The following is an 18,918-nucleotide window of genomic DNA, read 5'->3' as shown; positions in this document are numbered from 1 at the left end:
AGCTTCCCAAATATCAATGCATGAAGCCAGAAATGCTTACCCCCAATCAAAGACGACTGTTGAGTAAATTTCTTCAGGAGTTTGCTTTTCTCTCGTTGCCACTAAAATAACTCCAGACAGGCCTGTCACCACATCACCTGTTACTTAGACATGGAGAATCCTTGACACTGATCCAGCTCTTAGAGTAAGCAGGATGTCTAATACTCCTATTCTTCTCTGTCAGCCAGGGCTCCTTGATTGGGGCTATTAATCTGGTCCAATCAAGGAACTCATCTTCAAATGGCATCCACCTGGCTGACCTCATTATAATCACTATAGTATCATGAGCAAAATTTGCTACAATACAATTGGTCACTTCATCACCATCATTAATATGGATTGTAAATAGTTGAAGCCCCAGTATTGATTCCTGTCATCTTGCACTATTTATATACTACCTCCAACATCATGAACTCTTATTTTCTGCACGAATCTTATTTGGCACATTACTGAATGTCTTTGAAAGATTCATATACAATACATCTACTAGTTCCCTTTTAACTACTCTACTTGCTATATACTCAAAAATATACTAGTTAATTTGTCAAACACAATTTGTCTTTGACAAAACCATGTTGACAATACTTGATTGTATTATGATTTTCTAAATTTCCTGCTGCTACTACCTCCTTAATAATTGTAGCATTTTCCCAATGATTGATATTAGACTAACTGACTTATACTTTCCAGCTTTCTAATTCTTTCTAGAGATGCTACATTTGCAACTTTCCAATTCACTGGGGCCTATCTGAATCTGGAGAATTTTGAAAGATTACCACCACTACATCCACGATTTCTTTCGTCACTTTCCAGGTTATATGCTATCAGGTTTTTTTTCCACTAGTAATCATAATTGTTTTAAATTCATATTTCCTTGTTGTCCCTCTTGTATTTTTTTTTACTATTATTGAGATGCTTTCATACTTTCTATTCTGAAGATAGAAACAATTTTTCACTTTCATATAATACAAGTCCAGGTTCCATTCTAAAAATTTGAGTATATCATCTAAGCTGACACTCCAGCACAGTACTGAAGGTGTGCTGCATCATTGGAAGTGCAGTTCTTCAGATGAAATGCTGAACTGAACCTCCGGATGTGTACAGATTAGCTACTATGCTCATTTCATTACAACGGTGATCAAATTTCAGAAGTACTTCATTGCTTGTAAAGCCCTTTTAGGTCAATATAGAAGGAACAATAAAAATAAGCTCATTATACTTCAAAGAGGAAATCTCTTCTTTGTAAGAGATAGAATTTCATGAGATATTGTTCCTAATTTTTAACCACTGCTACCAAATGCTCTGACTCATTGTAGTAGTTCAAAAGCTTACAGAGACTGCAATCATTCATCAGAACACAAACAGCAAAATGTCCTTGATGCTAAAACCGTGTACAAATCAGATTTAATAAAGGCAAAAGCAAAGGATACTGCTTTTCAAATACAGCTTTATCACCAGATGAACTCAACGTGACTGTACCTGTGGAAGAAATTTATCTGAAGCGATACTATGTCTTGCTAACACATTGGGCAAAGCAGGATTAGCATATTCAAACTGTGGATTGTAGGTGAACTCAGATTTGAAGAACTTGATCTTCTCCTTTTCTACATTTGATGGTTTAACAGCAGTCAGGATGCAGAGTCTACGAGTGTTGCTTTCACCGTCTCTCCCTTGTCCAACCGATAAACTGGACCTCTGCAGGCTTGAAAAGTAAAGTCTTTTTATCTTACCCTTTGGCCTTTGGGACAGACCGATTCCACTTCCCACTACTGATATGCCAAGTGGAAATTTTGAATCACTTGCAACCAAGTTACCCATGAGTAATGCAGTATGCCCACTTCCAAGACACCAGTCCTTGTCAACCATTGGCACAGAGGAGCTAGGGGTCCGGCGTTCCTTGTACCGCAATACAGCTGAAGGCTTGGCAGATTTTCGGTGCTTTTTGTGATGGCTGGATGATAACCGTTTCTTCTCTCCCTTTGCTGGCAACAAGACATTGTAACCATTGTTTCCTGTAAATATTTCCTTCAAAATGCTGACAGAGACTTGCTGGAGATCTGCTTGGCTTGTGTCACATTTTTCAGAGGGATTCAAAAGAACTGATTTTTTGGCTAATTCCAATTCTGGCCAACGAAGTTTTTCTGCAGAGATTGGAAAACAGAAAGGGTCAATGTAACTTTGCATGAATCGGCCCTCATTTGTGGACTATTTCCATATATGTTCCCTGTAATTAGCAAGAGTAAACATCTCAGTGATAAACTGACAGGAATGCAACAGGGAATAGGCAAGCAGGATAATGCCAAGTTTCTCTTTAACTACAATTGCACAGAATAATAAATTGTTTAAAACAAGCTAAAAGCACACATATTGACTATCTCCCCATGTACAATTGTCTTCAGTGCAGAGGTTGGTTCAGTTGAGCCCAGCTGTTCCAGAATCATGGTACATAGCATTCCTTGGAGACCAACATTGCAATAGAGTAGAGTTGGGGTGGGAAAGGAACCAGGACCTTCCCTTTATCTCATTAGCTGTTGTACAAGTTTAAACGATAATTAGTGTTACTGAATAAGTAAGCACTTCAATGTTAGTGAAAGGGTAGCATGGTATGGTAGGTAGGATGGGCATGGAGAAACTTAACGGAAGGGTGGGTAAGCACAAGAGACAGGTGGGAGAGTGTGGGCATAATTCCAAGGGTTCAGGACATAATTGGGATGGGGAAGGTGCGTGGTCAATTCTCCAGCTCATTCCCAAGGCCACTATTGCCAATTTGATCTGTATAATTTATATGAATTTTAGAATCACCCACAATTATTCTGTTTTTTGTTTTACAAATTATGATTCCTGCTTTTCAGGATACTCTGTGTTACAGTGTAGCTCTTGGTAAGCGTCCTGTAAACTAATCCCACTAAGGCAGTCTTTTCTCTGCTAGGTCTTAGCTGCATTTGATCTTCCAGTATCATTCCCCCCTACTGTACTGATCTCACTCCTTACTAACAAAGCTACCCAAGCTCCTACTCCCTCCTACCATTTCTAAGATGTCAAATTCCCTTGAACATTCAGTTTCCAGCCTCGATCAGTTTTCAACTATCTCTCTGTAATCACAATTACACCTTCCCATTTATTTCTAGTTGTGCTGACTATAGCTCTTATCTTATTTAAAATGCTGCAAGTATTCAGATAAAAGATTTTTAATAATTTCCCAACTCTACTCTCATTTGGTGGTACACTGTTTCCATTTCTGTCATGCTTTGGTTGTCATCATCCATATCATGAGATTTCATTATTGCTTTCTTAAAATCTGCCCTATCTTTTGCAGCACCAACTACCCACCTGTCCCTAGTTATTTAATTTAAAGCCCTCCCTTCAGTCAGGACACTGGTCAGAGCAGGGTTCAACAGAAGAGTTTGCTCTTTCACGATATGCATCCACTGCCAATGAATTGAAACCAATTTCTCCCATATTAATATTTGAAGCATGTGTTTAACTCTCTCTTCTTAATTACCTTATGCTAATTTTGTTCGTGGCTCAAGTAGTAATCTAGAGATTACTACTTTTGTGGTTAAGCATTTTAATTTAGTCCCGAGCTGCTGACACTCCCGAGCTGCTGACACTCCCTTACTGGAACCTTGATCTTAGTTCGAACTATGTCACTGGTACCCATGTGAATCAAGACAACTGGATTCCTCCCCTTCCATTTCATGTTCATTTCCAGCCATGAGAAGACATTCTTAACACTAGCATCAAGCAAGCATTATAGGCTTCAAGACTCACTTTTGCTACAGAGAAAAATATTTACTCACTAACTGTACTATCCTCCACAATGACTACATTCTTTCTTCTTTCCCAATTTGGATGACTTCCAATCTATGGTGCTGTGGTCAGTTTGCTCAATCTCCCTGCTCACAGAGGATTTAAAAACTTGATATCAGATGGATAAGTACTATGAGTGAGTCCGTTCCAGTGCTATCTTCTGAACAAAAACTGAAGCACTTATCCTGAAAGGTTGACAATTTCTGGGGTCAATGTGTTCAGGGAACTTTTTTCCCGTCCTGATTCTTTGCAGTGTCTGATAAATGGACAGAGTTCTTCAACTCTGAGCTAATGTTTCTCAAGCTGTAGATGCTCACTATAACCGTATTTGCTGTACATCACAATGTGTCCAGCAGCTCCCACAGTAGTGCTACAGTTGAAATACATTACATACTCTGCCAACTCAGTAATATTTTGTTTAACTGATCAGGGTTTCATATTTTGAACTATGACTTAAAGATTATTTGTAGTTATATTTAGATTAACTAATTAAACTATAACTTTAACAAAGGGCTTATGTCTTCCTAGACTTTATGCAAGCTACTGTCCTAATTCAAAGAAACTATAAAATTCACCAACCTATCACCAGCTTCTTACATAATTAATATCCCAATTCACAGGTTTTGCTGATTGTTGTTCCACTTTGACCAATCCGCAAGTTGTAAAAAAAAATCAGAAAATCTCTGCACCAAATGTTCTCTTCCACTAAATTTCAAAGTGAAACACCCTACTGAAATTGTATCCTGTCAAGTTAGTCTTCATAGTGCTTAGCTCTTTAGTGCAAGTCTTCTGGTTTTATACTTGCAAAGATTTAAAAGACATGGAGCAGCCCTTGCTGATCAAATAAAAAGTTTAACCAGATTATAAATGAACTGAATAGCCGCTGCCACGACACAGTTTATTTACTAATTTGTAGCACCGTGATGTAATCAAGTTAAGGTTAAAGTTATGTGCAAAATATAAACTCCAACTAGATTTTAGAGAAGGACAATGCTTTATCGTGACTTACCAAAAACCCCGAGAGAAGCAAGTACTCTATTAGAGGGAGCAGTACTTTGTACTACTTACTAAAGGATATATGATCAATTAAATGAAGGATTTTTTTACCTGTCTTTTATATCGTAAAGATGATTTTGTTAGGACTGCAGTACAGTTAATTCCAATATTATAATGACGAACACAAATGAAACAGTTACAATTATGCTACTTGGACTAAAAGGACTATATGGGTGAATATTTCTGAGTGAAAACCCAGAGATAACAAAGACATGGTTAAGGAGAGACTGGATATGCTGAGACTTTTTTCAGTGGCGTGTAGGAGGTTGAGAGGTCACCTAACATAGGTTTATAAAATTTTGAGGGGTATAAAAAAGGCAAGCGGCAGGTGTCTTTTTCCCTAGGGTGGTGGATTTCAAGACAAGGGGGCATATTTTTGAGGTGAGAGGAGAAAGATTCAGACAAAAAAGACATAAGGTGCATTGTTTTCCTTACACAGTGTGGTTCATGTGTGGAATGAATTTTCGGAGGAAGTGGTGGATGCAGGTACAGCTATAACACTTAAAAGACATTTACAGAAGTACATGAATAAAAAAATGTTTGGAAGGGTATGGGCTGCGCGCAGGCAGGTGGGACTAGTATAATTTGGAGTTATGGCTGGCGTGGTCTGGTTAGACTAAAGGGTCTGTTTCTGTGTTATCTGATTCTATAACAGATTACTGATGGCATGGCCAGTCATAGGGGTAAAAATAGGCGGCCCTAGAGGTAGAAACATAGAAAACAGGAATAAGAGTAGACCATTTGGCGCTTTGAGCCTGCTCTTCCACTCACTGTGATCATGCTGATCATCCAACTGGGTACCCCATTTCTGCTTTCACTCCATACCCCTTGATACCTTCAGTCTCAGAGCTGTAACTCCTTGAAAACATTCAACGCTTTGACCTTGTACGCTTTCTGTGGCAGAAATGTCCACAGGCTCAACATTCTCTGGGTGAAAAAAAAACTCTTTTTCTCAGTCCTTGATGGCCTAGCCTGTATTCTTAGACTATGGCCACTGATTCTGGACTCCTCACTCATCAGGAATATCCTTCCTGCATTTACTTTGTACTGTCCTTTCAGAAGATGGTTTCTATATGATTACCCCCTCATTCTTCAAATCTCCAGTGAACACAGTCCTAACCAAATCAGTTTCCCTTCATATATCAGCCCTACCATCCCAGGAATCAGTACAGTAGACATTGAATACACTCTCTCCAAAGCCAGAACATCCTTCCTCAGATGAGGAGACCAAAACTATTAAGAACATTCCAGTTGCAGTCTTGCCAAGGCCCAGCACGTCATCCCTGTTCCTGTACTCAAATCCTGTTATTATAAAGGCAAACATACCTATTGTTTCTTCACCACCTGCTGCACTTGCACGCTTAGTTTCAGTGATTGGCATACAAAGTCACCCAGATTTCATTACATCTCCCCCTTTCACAATCTATCATCATTCCTAAATTAATCTGTCTTCCTGTTTTTTCCACCAAACTGGATGAGCTCGCATTTATCCACCTCCCCCCACCATCCATTTGCCCGTTTGCTCAACCTGTCCAAATTACACTGAAGCATCTCTGTATCCTCCTCACAGTTCAACTTCTTATCCAGTTTTTTAAAGTTTGTAAAGTTTGAGATATTACATTTAGTTCCCTCATCTAAATCATTAATATCAACAGGTTGATCCAAGCACTGATCCTGGTGGGTAGCCACTTGGAAAAGAACTTTTTTATTCCTACTCCTCATTTTCCATTTGCCAACAGTTCCCTATCCATAGATGGGAAACTGGGAAAGCACAGCAGGTTCCCTATTTATGTCAGTGGACTTATCCTAATTCCATGTGCTTTAATTTTGTGTTTTCAACTTTATTGAAAATCTTCTGACAGTCTGACAAAATAATATGCATGGAACCCCCTTATTAATCCATCAGTTACATCCTTCAAAGATTCCAGTAGGTTTGTCAAACATGATTTCTCTTTTGTATATCCTTCCTGACTCTTTCTGATCCTATCACTATTTTCCAACTGCTATGAAAACACTTTATATTGAACTCTCGCATTTTCTCACCACCAATGTCAGGCTGACTGGTCTATAATTTTCTGTTTCTCTCTACCTCCTTTTTTTAAAAAACAGTTGAGGTTAAATAGCTACTCTCAAATCCACATGAACTGCTCCAGAGTCTACAGAATCTTGGAAGCCAACCATTATTTCAAGGGCCACTTCTTTGAGTACTCTGGGATGTAGATTATCAGGCTATGGGATTTATTGCCCTTTAATTTCCTCAACACCATTTCCCCACTAATATTAATTTCCTTCAGTTCCTCCCTCTCACTAGACCCTGTGTTCTCCAACATTTTTGGGACATCGTTGTTTGTACATTTCTTTGTGAAGGCAGAACCTAAGTATATATTTAATTAGTGTGTCATTTCTTTGTTCCCCATTATAACTTCAACAGTTTCTGACTGTAAGATATATACATTTGTCTTCCCTAACCTTTTTCTCTCTTTATACCTGTGGATGGTTTTACAATCTGTTTGTACAACCCACAAGTTTACTCTCATGCTCTACTTTCCCTCTCAATCAATCCCTGTTTCCTCCTTTGCTGAAATCTAAACTGATCCCAATCCTCAGGTCTGATGCTTTTTGTGGCCAACTTGTAACCCCTTTCTTTGGATCCAATATTACCATGAATTTCCCATGTTCGATCGGCCCACCTTTCTCATTTTAGTTTTGTGTCAATCATGGAGAGAATAATCATTATGCTGCCTCCAAACTCTTTAAACATTTGTCGTTGCCGAACGACCAGCACCCCTTCAAATAACGTTTCCCAATTTTTCACAGCCAATCAGCTTCTTATATCATGATAGTTTCCTCTATTTAAGTTAAAGGCCCTAGTCTCAGAATCAACTACGTCAATCTTCACGACGAATTCTATATTATGACGATAGATTAGAGGTAAACTCGTTTGGGGATTAAATATGGCAGCACGTAGTAAATAGCAAATAATATAAATAAATATCATCAGAACTATTCATTTTAAAATGCCAATCTCTGCACTATTATTTGGCTAATAACAGAACAGCCTAGTCAATCAAGTGGAAACGTGATGACCGGAAATGTTTTAAAGACAAACGGCTCATTAAATCTTCTTTTAAAATATATCTTCCAATGTTCAAGCTGTACGAAAATAAATCATTGATTAAACAATACTCCTAGGTGTTCTGCTTGAAAAAAAAGCAAAAAGAAACGTTCTCAAAAATGGACATGATTGAGATCAATGACAAAAAGTTGACACCATCGAAAACTGCAATGCGGCAGGTGTTAAGTCAGACTTTCGCCTTAAATTTTCCAAGCAGTGAATAGGCGGACCAAACCTCCCCGCGCTCTCACTACAGTAATAACTGGATATTTTGCTCAATGTCCCCGCAGAACAGGAAGTGACACGTACCGGTTACTCGGATTGATTCCAACATCCCTGATGACCGGCAATTGCAAGATGAAACCACCAGAAGAGGATGGATCCCGTTTTATACTTTTCCTTCCAGTTGCAGAGAAGAACAAAAAGAAACTGACGGTGCACAATTTCTATACATACATATATATGGCAACAGTGTAATCAATTCGACGCATCGTCACGAAAGACAAACAGTGGGCTTGTAATTTGCACTGAACTCCATCGTAGTTAAATGAGGTTTCACCATGCACCGTGTACCTAGACAGCCTGTGTTCGGCTCAGTTCCGCAGAACTGCCGCAGTCTCCAACTCCTCCATGGCGTCTGCGTCGCTGACTCCTCACCTGTCATTCTCACGTTCCGCTTTCCAGCCCCTGGTCTGTGTTCCCAAGGTAACCCTCTGTTTCGTCATAACAGACGCTATATGACGTTCGTCACTTGGGAACATCGTGTATGTTTCTAATTGCAATGGTTACCTTTAATATTAAACTCTAGTTTATTAGAAAATAACATGTTGGAAATCCATTGTTTGTGGACGACAAGCAAATACGTTCAGGAAAGATGGGACACTCTGCCTTCGTTCCACCTCCAAATCCAAATAACGAATATTTTAGCTGCCAATAAATACTATTTAAACCATTCAAAGGAATGCATTCTGTAATTTTAATGGTTGCATAATGTTATAGTAAGAAGGGTTAATGTTATATTGCCTCGTCCATCCAAATGATGTCACAGATAGGATAAACTGCACATTGTGGAGCAATCAAAGGAAGCAGGTTTACAGTGTTTACTAACTGTCTAAGATCCTAGTAATTTTGCCTGGCCAAATGTAGTTGCATTTGCAGAAAATAAGCGATAATGTCATCTAAGGAAAATGCTTCTTCTGTCAATAAACTACCGAGGTGTATCCTTCAGCACTCATCACTGGATAGGCCCAGACAAAGTAGAGACTGAAGGATTGGTGTCAGTGAACTACCTCAAACAATTCATAACCTGTATCCCACACTCCTTGAGGAAAGAAATATCCCCAGGTATCAGGAGTAGTTCTCTGGGAAAATACCGTATTAGCATAGTTAAGTTGTATTGGCCTGAAAGAACACCAGCCTTGTGCATTACAGAAGATACAAGGGACCATAATGTGTGAAGAGAATAAATTAATGTGACAATAATTATTTTTTTAAGTCAAACAATATTACATTGCACAAGTATAGTAAATTCAGATCTTGTGGCAATTAGACCTAGATAATTAAGAGAACATAAATTAGGGAAAATTCAATTTCAACTGATTTTAGCACAACCTGTTGATTTAAATTATAATACTTTTGACATACTCTTTCAGGCAAGTTTGCAGAGAAAAAAACTCTGTATGGAGGTGTTCAAATCACAGTGGATGCTCATTGTTGCTCATACTGAATTCCATGATTTGCAAATTTTCATAAATGCCCTTTACATAGGAAATACACTTTATATATTGAAATTTTCTGAATAAAAGTAAATCCAAATCAAGAGAATTTGAGTAATCATTGGTATTGGCAGCGAAGATGTTATAAGTGGATATTTGGAGTATTAGATAGAATGGCTTTCTACTAATTATTTGGTGTATATTTTGAATAATGAAACATATAGTGATTAATCCATAATTGTTAAAGTATTAGGGCTTACAAGCACTCATCAAGATTGTGAGCTTGAATCTTAAATGTTCTATCTGAATGACGGCATCCCATTGAAGATACAATATTTTGGGTGAAACTTTAATTTAATGATCCATGGACCATTTTCAGTGGATGTGGAGATCCCCTGGCACTACTAGAAGAAAGGCAAAAGGCTTTCCCAAACATCACTAGTACAACAAATTACAAGAGGAAATGACTTTGGATTTGGTGATTTTGTATTAAAACTGAAAATGCTGTAAATAGTCAGCAAGACATGAAGTATCTGCATAGAAATATTGTTAACACTTCATCTGAACTGGAAAAAAAAACAAATATGTAACAGGTTTTAAGTCTAGAAGTGAAGAATGGTGAAAATCTGCGATGGGGTAGAGGGCAAGTGCCACTAAAGACAAAAGGGAATATAGTCTGAGGCAAAGAGATTTAATCATTGAATACAAAGCAAAGTTTGGATCTGGAGAAGCTGAAGATGATGAAAAATTGGAACAATTTTTCTGAAATTGCTATATTTAATGTGGACAATTTAAAATTAAATAAAATGTAACTATTGCAATGTCCTCCAATTCTCTACCCCAACAGTGAAATCCAGTGAATCAAATCCAGATGATAGGACCCTTGAGTTGTATCAAAATCACAGCTATTCCTGTCAGTACTACAGCAAATCCAATAGGACAATACCTAATTCCTGATTAGCCAAGCGAGATGGAGTAGGGTAGGGTCTGAGACTGGCATTGTAACTTACTTGGCATCACATGGACAGAAGGGGTTAGGTTTCCAGACATTGGGAATCCAGCTTAATGCAGAGCAGTCAGTTGTTGGTAGTGGAAGAATAATTCTCAGATATTAGCTTTCATAATGATTAAAGGTAACACCTTTAGCAGCAGAGGTAGAGCATATGAGGAGAGGTGAGAGAAACAAAGAATAAGAAGGCTATGGAGGTTTTACCCTCGGTGTAGAAACTAATACCAAAGATGCATTTACCTGGACTTGTTGGAGAACCTATTCTGCAGAAGCAAAATTAGAAAGTGCTAGAGAAATTCAGCAGGTCTGGCTGTATCTATAGAGAGAAAAACAGAGTTAATGTTTTGAATCCAGTGACCTTTTATCAGAACTGAAAATAGCTGGGAAAGGGTGGGACAGTGGTGGAGAGTGAATAGAATACATGGAGATATGCCCAGGGAGAGAAGAAAAAAAAAGGCAAAGAAATAGCTTATGATAAGGCAAGATAGAGAAAGATATGCTCAGCATGATGTGAATGGGGAGTGTAAATGGTTGAAAATGTTCTGTTCTGGGAGCTCCAAGAAATGGCTATTCTGGGAGCAACCCATACCAAACAGGACCTAGGGGTCTGGAGGAAGGATAACAACAGGAAGGATAATTTACACTTTATGAAAATGTTAAACTCAATGTTGAGTCCAGAAGGCTGCCTATCCCTTTCTTATTCTCTCCCTGAGAACTATGTCATGTATTCCATTCACCTCCCCACCCTAACCCCAAATCGTAGTACAAATACTACCCTTTTTCAGTTATTTTCAGTTCTAAAAAATGGTCAGCTGGCATGTGCAGAACCTCTCAGTGCTCACAATCATGTAGCTTAGAAGAAACATTGTCTGTTACTCGTGGATTTGTATGGAAGTGCTTATAGGTGGAACTTATAATGCTAAAGCACAGCTAATTGCTAAGGGCTTTGAAGAATGACTGGGTGATATAGATGTTACTGTGACTCTCCCACAACTTTAAAACTAAATGTTAAAATCTTTTCAGCTCTTCCAGCCACAAATTCAGCGAAATATAGATACTACATCATAAAAAGCCTCATTTCTGCAGGCAACAAATGGAAATGGAAAACTGTGGAAATTAAACAAATGCACTTATGATCTGAGTGATTCTCCAGGGTGAAGTTTTTTTTGTGAGATCAGGTTTACTGAAAATTGATTGTGCAATATTATACAGGTCATCTAAAGAAAGGTATACAAACATCTTCAAGGTGTAGGTTTATTATTTCTTAAAAGTTTCTATTTATTGTTAATTAATAATCCCATTTGGAGAGTGATAGTCCCATCACTAGTAAGTAAACTGGGCCTTCAGAAAAATATTATGTTGCATTGAAGAAGAATCAGTGCAAGTGTGAAGCTTGATTGGTTAGTTGAACTATTTGAGCATTCATACTAGATCAGATGGTAATTTTGATGTGTCAATGTTAAATAGTTGAATGAAATACCTAAAAGATGAGAATACATAAATATTCTATGTTCTATTACAACCGTATGGAACAGAAGCAGAAGCGGACTTTTTGGATCCTTGAGCCTGCTCCACGTTAGATGAGATCATGTCTGATCTGTTTAATTCCCCTGCCCAAAAAGAATCTATCATTTTCTGTCCCTGTCTCCAATGTCTTCTGAGACAGGGAATTCCAAAGAAGGTTGTCAATGGGCAATCTGATATTTGCCTGCTGTAGGATGTCTGTACATGCATATTGCAGCTTACTCTCACTTAACTTTATATCAGCTCGATTGAACTTGTTGACAACCAAACCTTGGTTCTTTCCTTTGAACCACAGAAAGTACCTTTTTTTAATCTCTGAGTGCCAGTGGTGTCTGGTGCAGGATATGCTCCCTTCCCTTTTCCCTTTGGTTTGGGAAGGGGTCTTCCCTTAACCTGTTCCACTTTCCCTGGAGTGCTACTGCTATCACTTGGAGGTTCAGCTTTTGCTACCCTCTTCCAATAGGTGAAGCTTCACCTTAACTTTCTCCTGTCCTGACTGAGAGCTGCTCCGTTCCTCTGTATACTCTTTTCCACTTGACCTTTGATCAACAAACTGCAATTTAGTTTTTTTTCTCAAATGAAAAATCTGTTATTTCACACGCTGGCAAAGTCTGTGAGCACTTGTTTTGAATAATACTAATTTCTCTCTCTGGCTCTTGAAAACAGTCAATGGTCACCATTCATTTGGACACAAACTCCAGACATCTTGCCTGGTCAACAGTCAAGCCTAACCATATAATATCCACCTTTTATGCTTCAGACATTGGTCTTGCAGTTTGATTTTCTGAAGAATCTAGAGCCAACAATTTTTCTTCACATGTACTGGGTTCCTACAATAGGCACGCTTGGGATGGTTTCCCACCAGCCTCTCATCTATATTTCCCCAGTTCATAGTCAAAGACAATTCTGTTTTCTCTGCCTGGCTTTTCTTTTCTCCAGCTTATCTCGGGAGTTATCACCTCATCCTTATCTCTCTAGTTTGTGATAGTTCCCAGAGCCTACATTCCCTGACTTTATAGGTCTTTGCATTAACCGATAGCCAGAATTGCTGTTTGTCTGGACCCTGCTACCCTCTGTTCTGTTATGTGTCTGGATTGAAAAGAGTATTGAAGTTCTAAACATCTGAAAGAAAATTATCTGGAGGAAAATTACCTCCTGAAGGTTTTCATGTCCATATCGACCGGTCAAAAGCGAGCTAAGTAAGTCTGGTCAGGCCATTTCTGGAATATTTCCTAAACACTTTCAGTGCATACCAGCTAGTGCCAAAGTGTTTATCCTAACATGTTCTTATCAGGAAAATTATAGCTATATGTAAGAGTTCGGGAAGGAAGGTCGCTATCATGCAATTGCATGTCATCATGAAAAGTGTAAAGTTCCAATAGTTAGTAGTGGAGAGGCAACTAGTTGTGGATTAAAATTTAAAATGCTCAGGTAATGAACTTTTACACTATTATTGCAATTGCTCTCTATTCTATTATCCTCGGGGACACAATTATACTCTCATGATAAGTTCTTATTTCAAATTGAACTTCTACACTTCCTTTATCAATGAGACTTAAGGCAGACCCAGCTTCAAACGATAAAAGATCAGATTATCCCCCTTCAAAGGATAATTTCCTCCCCCTCAGCTTTCCCGTTTTCTATGCTGTCACTCATCTCCCAATTTTTTGACCACGTTATTTTAATGCGCTTAATAAATGGTCATAAAACAATCCTCACTTTGTCAGAATACTTATTTATTGTATTATTACCAGAGCTAGATAATCTCCATACAGTTCCTTTAGAGCAGTGATTCTCAACCTTTTTTTGGCCACAACAGCACCTCCCCGCCCCCCTCCCCCAGGAGCTCTTTTCAGGTTCCTGAGCCCCCACTGTTTCAATCAGGGATACAACATGAACAGATAGACAGAAAATCATTTACTATTGAACAGTCTGTGGCCCCTTCAACTGTACCAGGGCCCCTAGGGGGTCCGTTGAGAATGACTGCATTAGAGCACTGCCAAAAACATTTATGTTATTTGTTATCTCTGTCAACCAGATTAAAAACAAAAGCTGGGTCTGCCTTAAGTCACATTGATAAAGGAAGTGTAGAAGTTCAATTTGAAATAAGAACTTATCATGAGAGTATAATCTCATCCACATCGGTCAAGTTTCAAAAGACCTCAACGTATTGTTTTATAAACGTTTTGCTTTCCACAAACCTTGCCAACTAGGTTTGATATTAGGCCAAACTATTGGCAGCATGATAAGACTGGCTAAGCCTAAATTGTCAATGTTCACATCTGATTTTTAGTCACCTGTCCAACCACATCATTGTCAGCAGGATCATGTGAAAGTATGACTCAAAAATTTGCTGTCTCATAGTCGAAGATACTTTCCTCAGGTAAGAGTGAATAAGCTTCATAAGCTTCCCCTGTCAATCTGCTTTGTAATTGCAATGTCCATTGCTCTACTGGCCACTGTGATAACGTTTCAGCTCTTTGAAACATAGGAATAGGAGTAGGCCTTCAGCCTGCTTCTCCATTTAATAGGGTCATAGCCAAATGAACAAGCCAAAGTCTTTTACCCACACAATTCCCATAATCATTTACACCATTGATAATCAAAAATTTATCACGCTCTAGTTTAAATATACTCAAAGACTGACCTTCCATAGCCTTTTGAGTAAAGAATTCCAAAGATTCAACACCCTCCAAGGGAAAAGAAATCTCCTTATTTCAATCCTAAATGGCATCCCTCTTAATTTTAAATTGTGCCACTTTGAACTAGACTCCCTAACCAGGGGAAACATCTTACTTGCATCTAATCTGCCTACACCTTTTAAGTATTTTATAGGTTTCAATGAGATTATATCTCATTCTTCAAAACTCTAGGAACACAGACCAGTTTGTCCATTCTCCTTTCAAAGGACAGTCATGCCACCCCAGAAGCAAGTTCATTGCACTTTATGGCTAAAAGACCTATCCTAAGATAAACTACACACACTACTCCAGATGCTGTCTTCTCAAGCTGCTATGTAATTGAGGCAAAACCTCACTACTCCTGTACTCAAATCTTATTGCAATAAAGGCGAACGTGTGATTTACCTTCCTAACAGTGGTTAGCACTGTTGCCTCACAGCGCCAGAGACCCGGGTTCAATTCCCGCCTCAGGCGACTGACTGTTTGGAGTTTGCACATTCTCCCCGTGTCTGAGTGGGTTTCCTCCAGGTGCTCCGGTTTCCTCCCACAATCCAAAAAATATGCAGGTTAGGCAAATTGGCCATGCTAAATTGCCCGTAGTGTTAGGTGAAGGGGTAAATGTAGGGGAATGGGTCTGGGTGGGTTACACTTCGGCAGGTCGGTGTGGACTTGTTGGGCCGAAGGGCCTGTTTCCACACTGTAAATAATCTAATCTAATCTAAAAAACACCCTATTCTCTCCCTAGTTACCCTTTTGTCCTTAATATATTTGTAAAAATCCTTTGGATTCTCCTTAATTCTATTTGCCAAAGCTATCTCGTGTCCCCTTTTTGCCCTCCTGGTTTCCCTCTTAAGTATACTCCTACTTCCTTTATACTCATCTAAGGATTCACTTGATCTATCCTGTCTATACCTGACATATGCTCATTTATTCCTGCAGTCTGTTCTCTGTCAGTCTATAACTAATCCATGCCAGTACACTACCTCCTATCCCATGAGTTTTAATTTTTCTAAGCAACTTCTTGTGGCATCATTACAAATTCTTTCTGGAAATCCAAGTATACCATATCCATTGACTTTTCTTTATCAATTTTGTTAGTAACATCCTAAAAAACTCCAAAAAGTTTTTCAAACCCATTTTTCTATTCCAAATCCATGCTGACAATGCCCAATCACATCATTTTTATTCAAGTGGCCACTTATTACGTCCTTTAAGATAGACAAGAACAAAGCAGCCTGCTTGATTGGCATCACATTCACAAGCATGCACTCCTTTCACCACTGACAGTCAGGAGCAGTAGTGTGTACTGTCTACGAGATAGAAATTCACCAAGGCTCTTTTTGAAAGCATCTTCTGTACCCACAACCACTTCCATCCAGAAGGGTAGGTGCAGCAGATACCTGGGAACACAACCACCTTCAAATTCCTCTCCAAGCCTATTCATTATCCTGACTTGAAAATATATTGCATTCCTTCACTGTAACTGAGTCAAAATCCTGGCATTCCCTCCATGAAGACACTATGGGTCAACCTACAGCATGTGGACTGCAGTGGTTCAAAAAGGCAGCACACCATCTTCTCGTGTGCTACTAGGGACAGGCAATAAGTGGTGGCCAGCCAGCAACAGCCACATCCTATGTATTTTGCTTATTACTAATGTAGGCCTGATGGGTCTGTAGTTTCCTGTTTTTTACCTTTGCTACATTTTTAACTACTGGGGTGACATTGCAAGCTTCCAATCTGCAGGAATAATTCAACAACCAATGGAAGTTAGAGAAATTATTACCATTGCATCAATTATCTCTGTTGTCTCTGCTTCCAACAATCCAGGATGCAAGTTTTAGATTGAAATTCGGTGTAGTTCCCTCTCCAGAGCTGCATTCATTCTCCCTTCTTGACTTGAGCTGTTTCAATTGGAATTCCATCTCCAGAATTCTCTTTCCTCTTTTTTTTGTTGCTGGAATTCTAATTTGCTGCTCCAGTTTTAATTTATATGTTTCATTATCTTCAGTTTCTACCTCTAGATATTTCATCACTATTTTGTAATTTCTGTTTTTGTGGTTTTTGGACAGAACATCACTTCTAAGTGCCTAGCTACACCTTTAAAATCTTAAATGGACAAGGTTTTTAGTTTCTGTATGTAACTTTGTTATGCTCTACAAAAGGATTAATATCATACATGTACATCTTAGCACCTTTAATCTTACAGATTCAAGAAACCATTTTGCAGTTTTTTTAAAAAAAACTGTTTTCAAATGAATCATTTGTTTCCCCCAATTCCAGTGCTGTATTGTACTTCTGTGAATATTCCATACTCTGAGCCCCAAAGTAGATCCAACAGGTGAGGAGGAGGATCTGGTCGTAACTCTTCATTTTATTTACTTCCTAGCACACAGCTATCATGTTTCAATTAAAATGTAATGAGCTAGAAAATGGAAGAGCCAATTACCCAGGTTTTATTGAAAGGTAATTTTATTACTTACTAATCCACCAAGAAAACAAAACTGTGATATCAAACACAAGTAATACATTTTGTAACAAAAAAAGCGATACATGAAAATTAAAGCCAAACAATGTAAGAGTCCTTACTGTATTAAAATGATAGATTTTAAACCTGAGGCCACAATTGGCTAATTTGTGGATGTGCAGCCACAGCAGTATCAAGGTCTATAGATATCTTTGAGTCTTGGTGAATGGTTATTTTCTCAAATTGGTTTTTCACTGGCCAGTGTTTTCAAAGGTGATGAGCGATCAGGCAGAGAAAGTGAGTTAGGTTCTAGTCACAAATTCTTATTCCTTCTTCTCCCGCTATTGGACATATAGATCAATATAAATATCATTACCCAGTAGGAAGAGAGAACCTTTGCCCTTGCAGGAGAAGTCTGGGACCACTCCGACAGGGATGCAGGGATATCCATGTCCAGTCAAATGAGTGAATGCCACTCTGCATGCCTTTTCAGCACTTTCCCAGTGACTGTGTTGTCAGTCTCATTCATTGCACAACCGTTTCTAACTATTGGCTAAAATGGAGTCTCCCTCTTGTACCTTGCAAATAAGGTAGCCTCCCCATATCCTCTGGGGAAAAATGCCCAGCTCCACTAAAAGCCAACCCTCAAGCCCGAAGGACAAGAGTACCAAGGCCTCACAGGAAGCATCCTGCCTGCTTCTTAAATGCCCAATCAGCTCACATCTTGGTAGAGACATTAGGCTTAGGGAGTGTGGGAGCACGTGCCAGTGAGCACGTCACTGTGACAGCCTTGCAGCTGATTGAGGAAGAAACACTTAGTCCGTTGGCATTCAGAGGATTACTGAAGACCAGCACCTGCTAGCCCCAGACTGGGGCTAGCAGGTGCTGGTGTCACCAATCCAAATGCACAAAACAGAACAGCAGTGGGAGATCATATATGGGATGCAATGGCCCTCATAGTCCAGAAGTTGTATCAGCACAGTGAATCATGCAACTACGTGTCAGCCTCCATGGACAGGCTGCCATGGAATGCCAGGCCCAGAACCCTCAGGGTCTGTTTCAAATGCACACAAACCTACACTCCATCCATTGGACAGATGGCATGATAACAAGGATGGGGTACTTCAACCCCGTTCCAATTGTGGCCTCAGGTTTAAAATCTATCATTTTAATACAGTAAGGACTCTTACATTGTTTGGCTTTAATTTTCATGTATTACATTACAACACATTACATGTGTTTGTTAGTCTTTCTTTGTCGGCACTAAACACATTGTTACATTGTCATAGTCATTGATGAAACCCAATAAGTAGAGGTCTACTGCACTATATGGAAGCTGGGGAACAATGCATATACATGGAGTTGGGTCAGGTTCTCATCCAACACCTTCTCTGAAATGAGACAGGTTGTTGCCAAAAGATACACATCAAGGAGAAGAACCACACACAGGTCCTTCAGCAATTTTGACTGCTGATGTGGTTGGGCCTTCCACATCTACTCTT

The 18,918-nt window shown here is 39.0% G+C and overlaps 1 protein-coding gene across 2 annotated transcripts in view; it reads right to left on the bottom strand.

Moving 5' to 3' along the window:
- Nucleotides 1–8,972, bottom strand: part of LOC122564397 (putative tyrosine carboxypeptidase MATCAP2) — a 46,515-nt gene extending 37,543 nt beyond the window's left edge. For both annotated transcript variants that reach the window (XM_043719196.2, XM_087978599.1), the window contains exons 1-2: nt 8,330–8,972; nt 1,519–2,180 (exon numbers count right to left, since the gene is read on the bottom strand). In XM_043719196.2, coding sequence (XP_043575131.1) covers nt 1,519–2,180; nt 8,330–8,354 — 687 coding nt within the window. In that variant the 5' untranslated portion in view covers nt 8,355–8,972. The remainder of the gene's footprint in view (nt 1–1,518; nt 2,181–8,329) is intronic.
- Nucleotides 8,973–18,918: the final 9,946 nt, after the last annotated feature.

The sequence above is a fragment of the Chiloscyllium plagiosum genome, unplaced genomic scaffold, assembly GCF_037043375.1.
Source record: "Chiloscyllium plagiosum isolate Xiang-an unplaced genomic scaffold, Cpla_swu_hap1 HiC_scaffold_34, whole genome shotgun sequence".
NCBI classification, from domain to species: Eukaryota; Metazoa; Chordata; class Chondrichthyes; order Orectolobiformes; family Hemiscylliidae; genus Chiloscyllium; species Chiloscyllium plagiosum.
The sequence above is the reverse complement of the archived record's forward strand: the minus strand, read 5'-3'. Positions and strand labels throughout refer to the sequence as shown.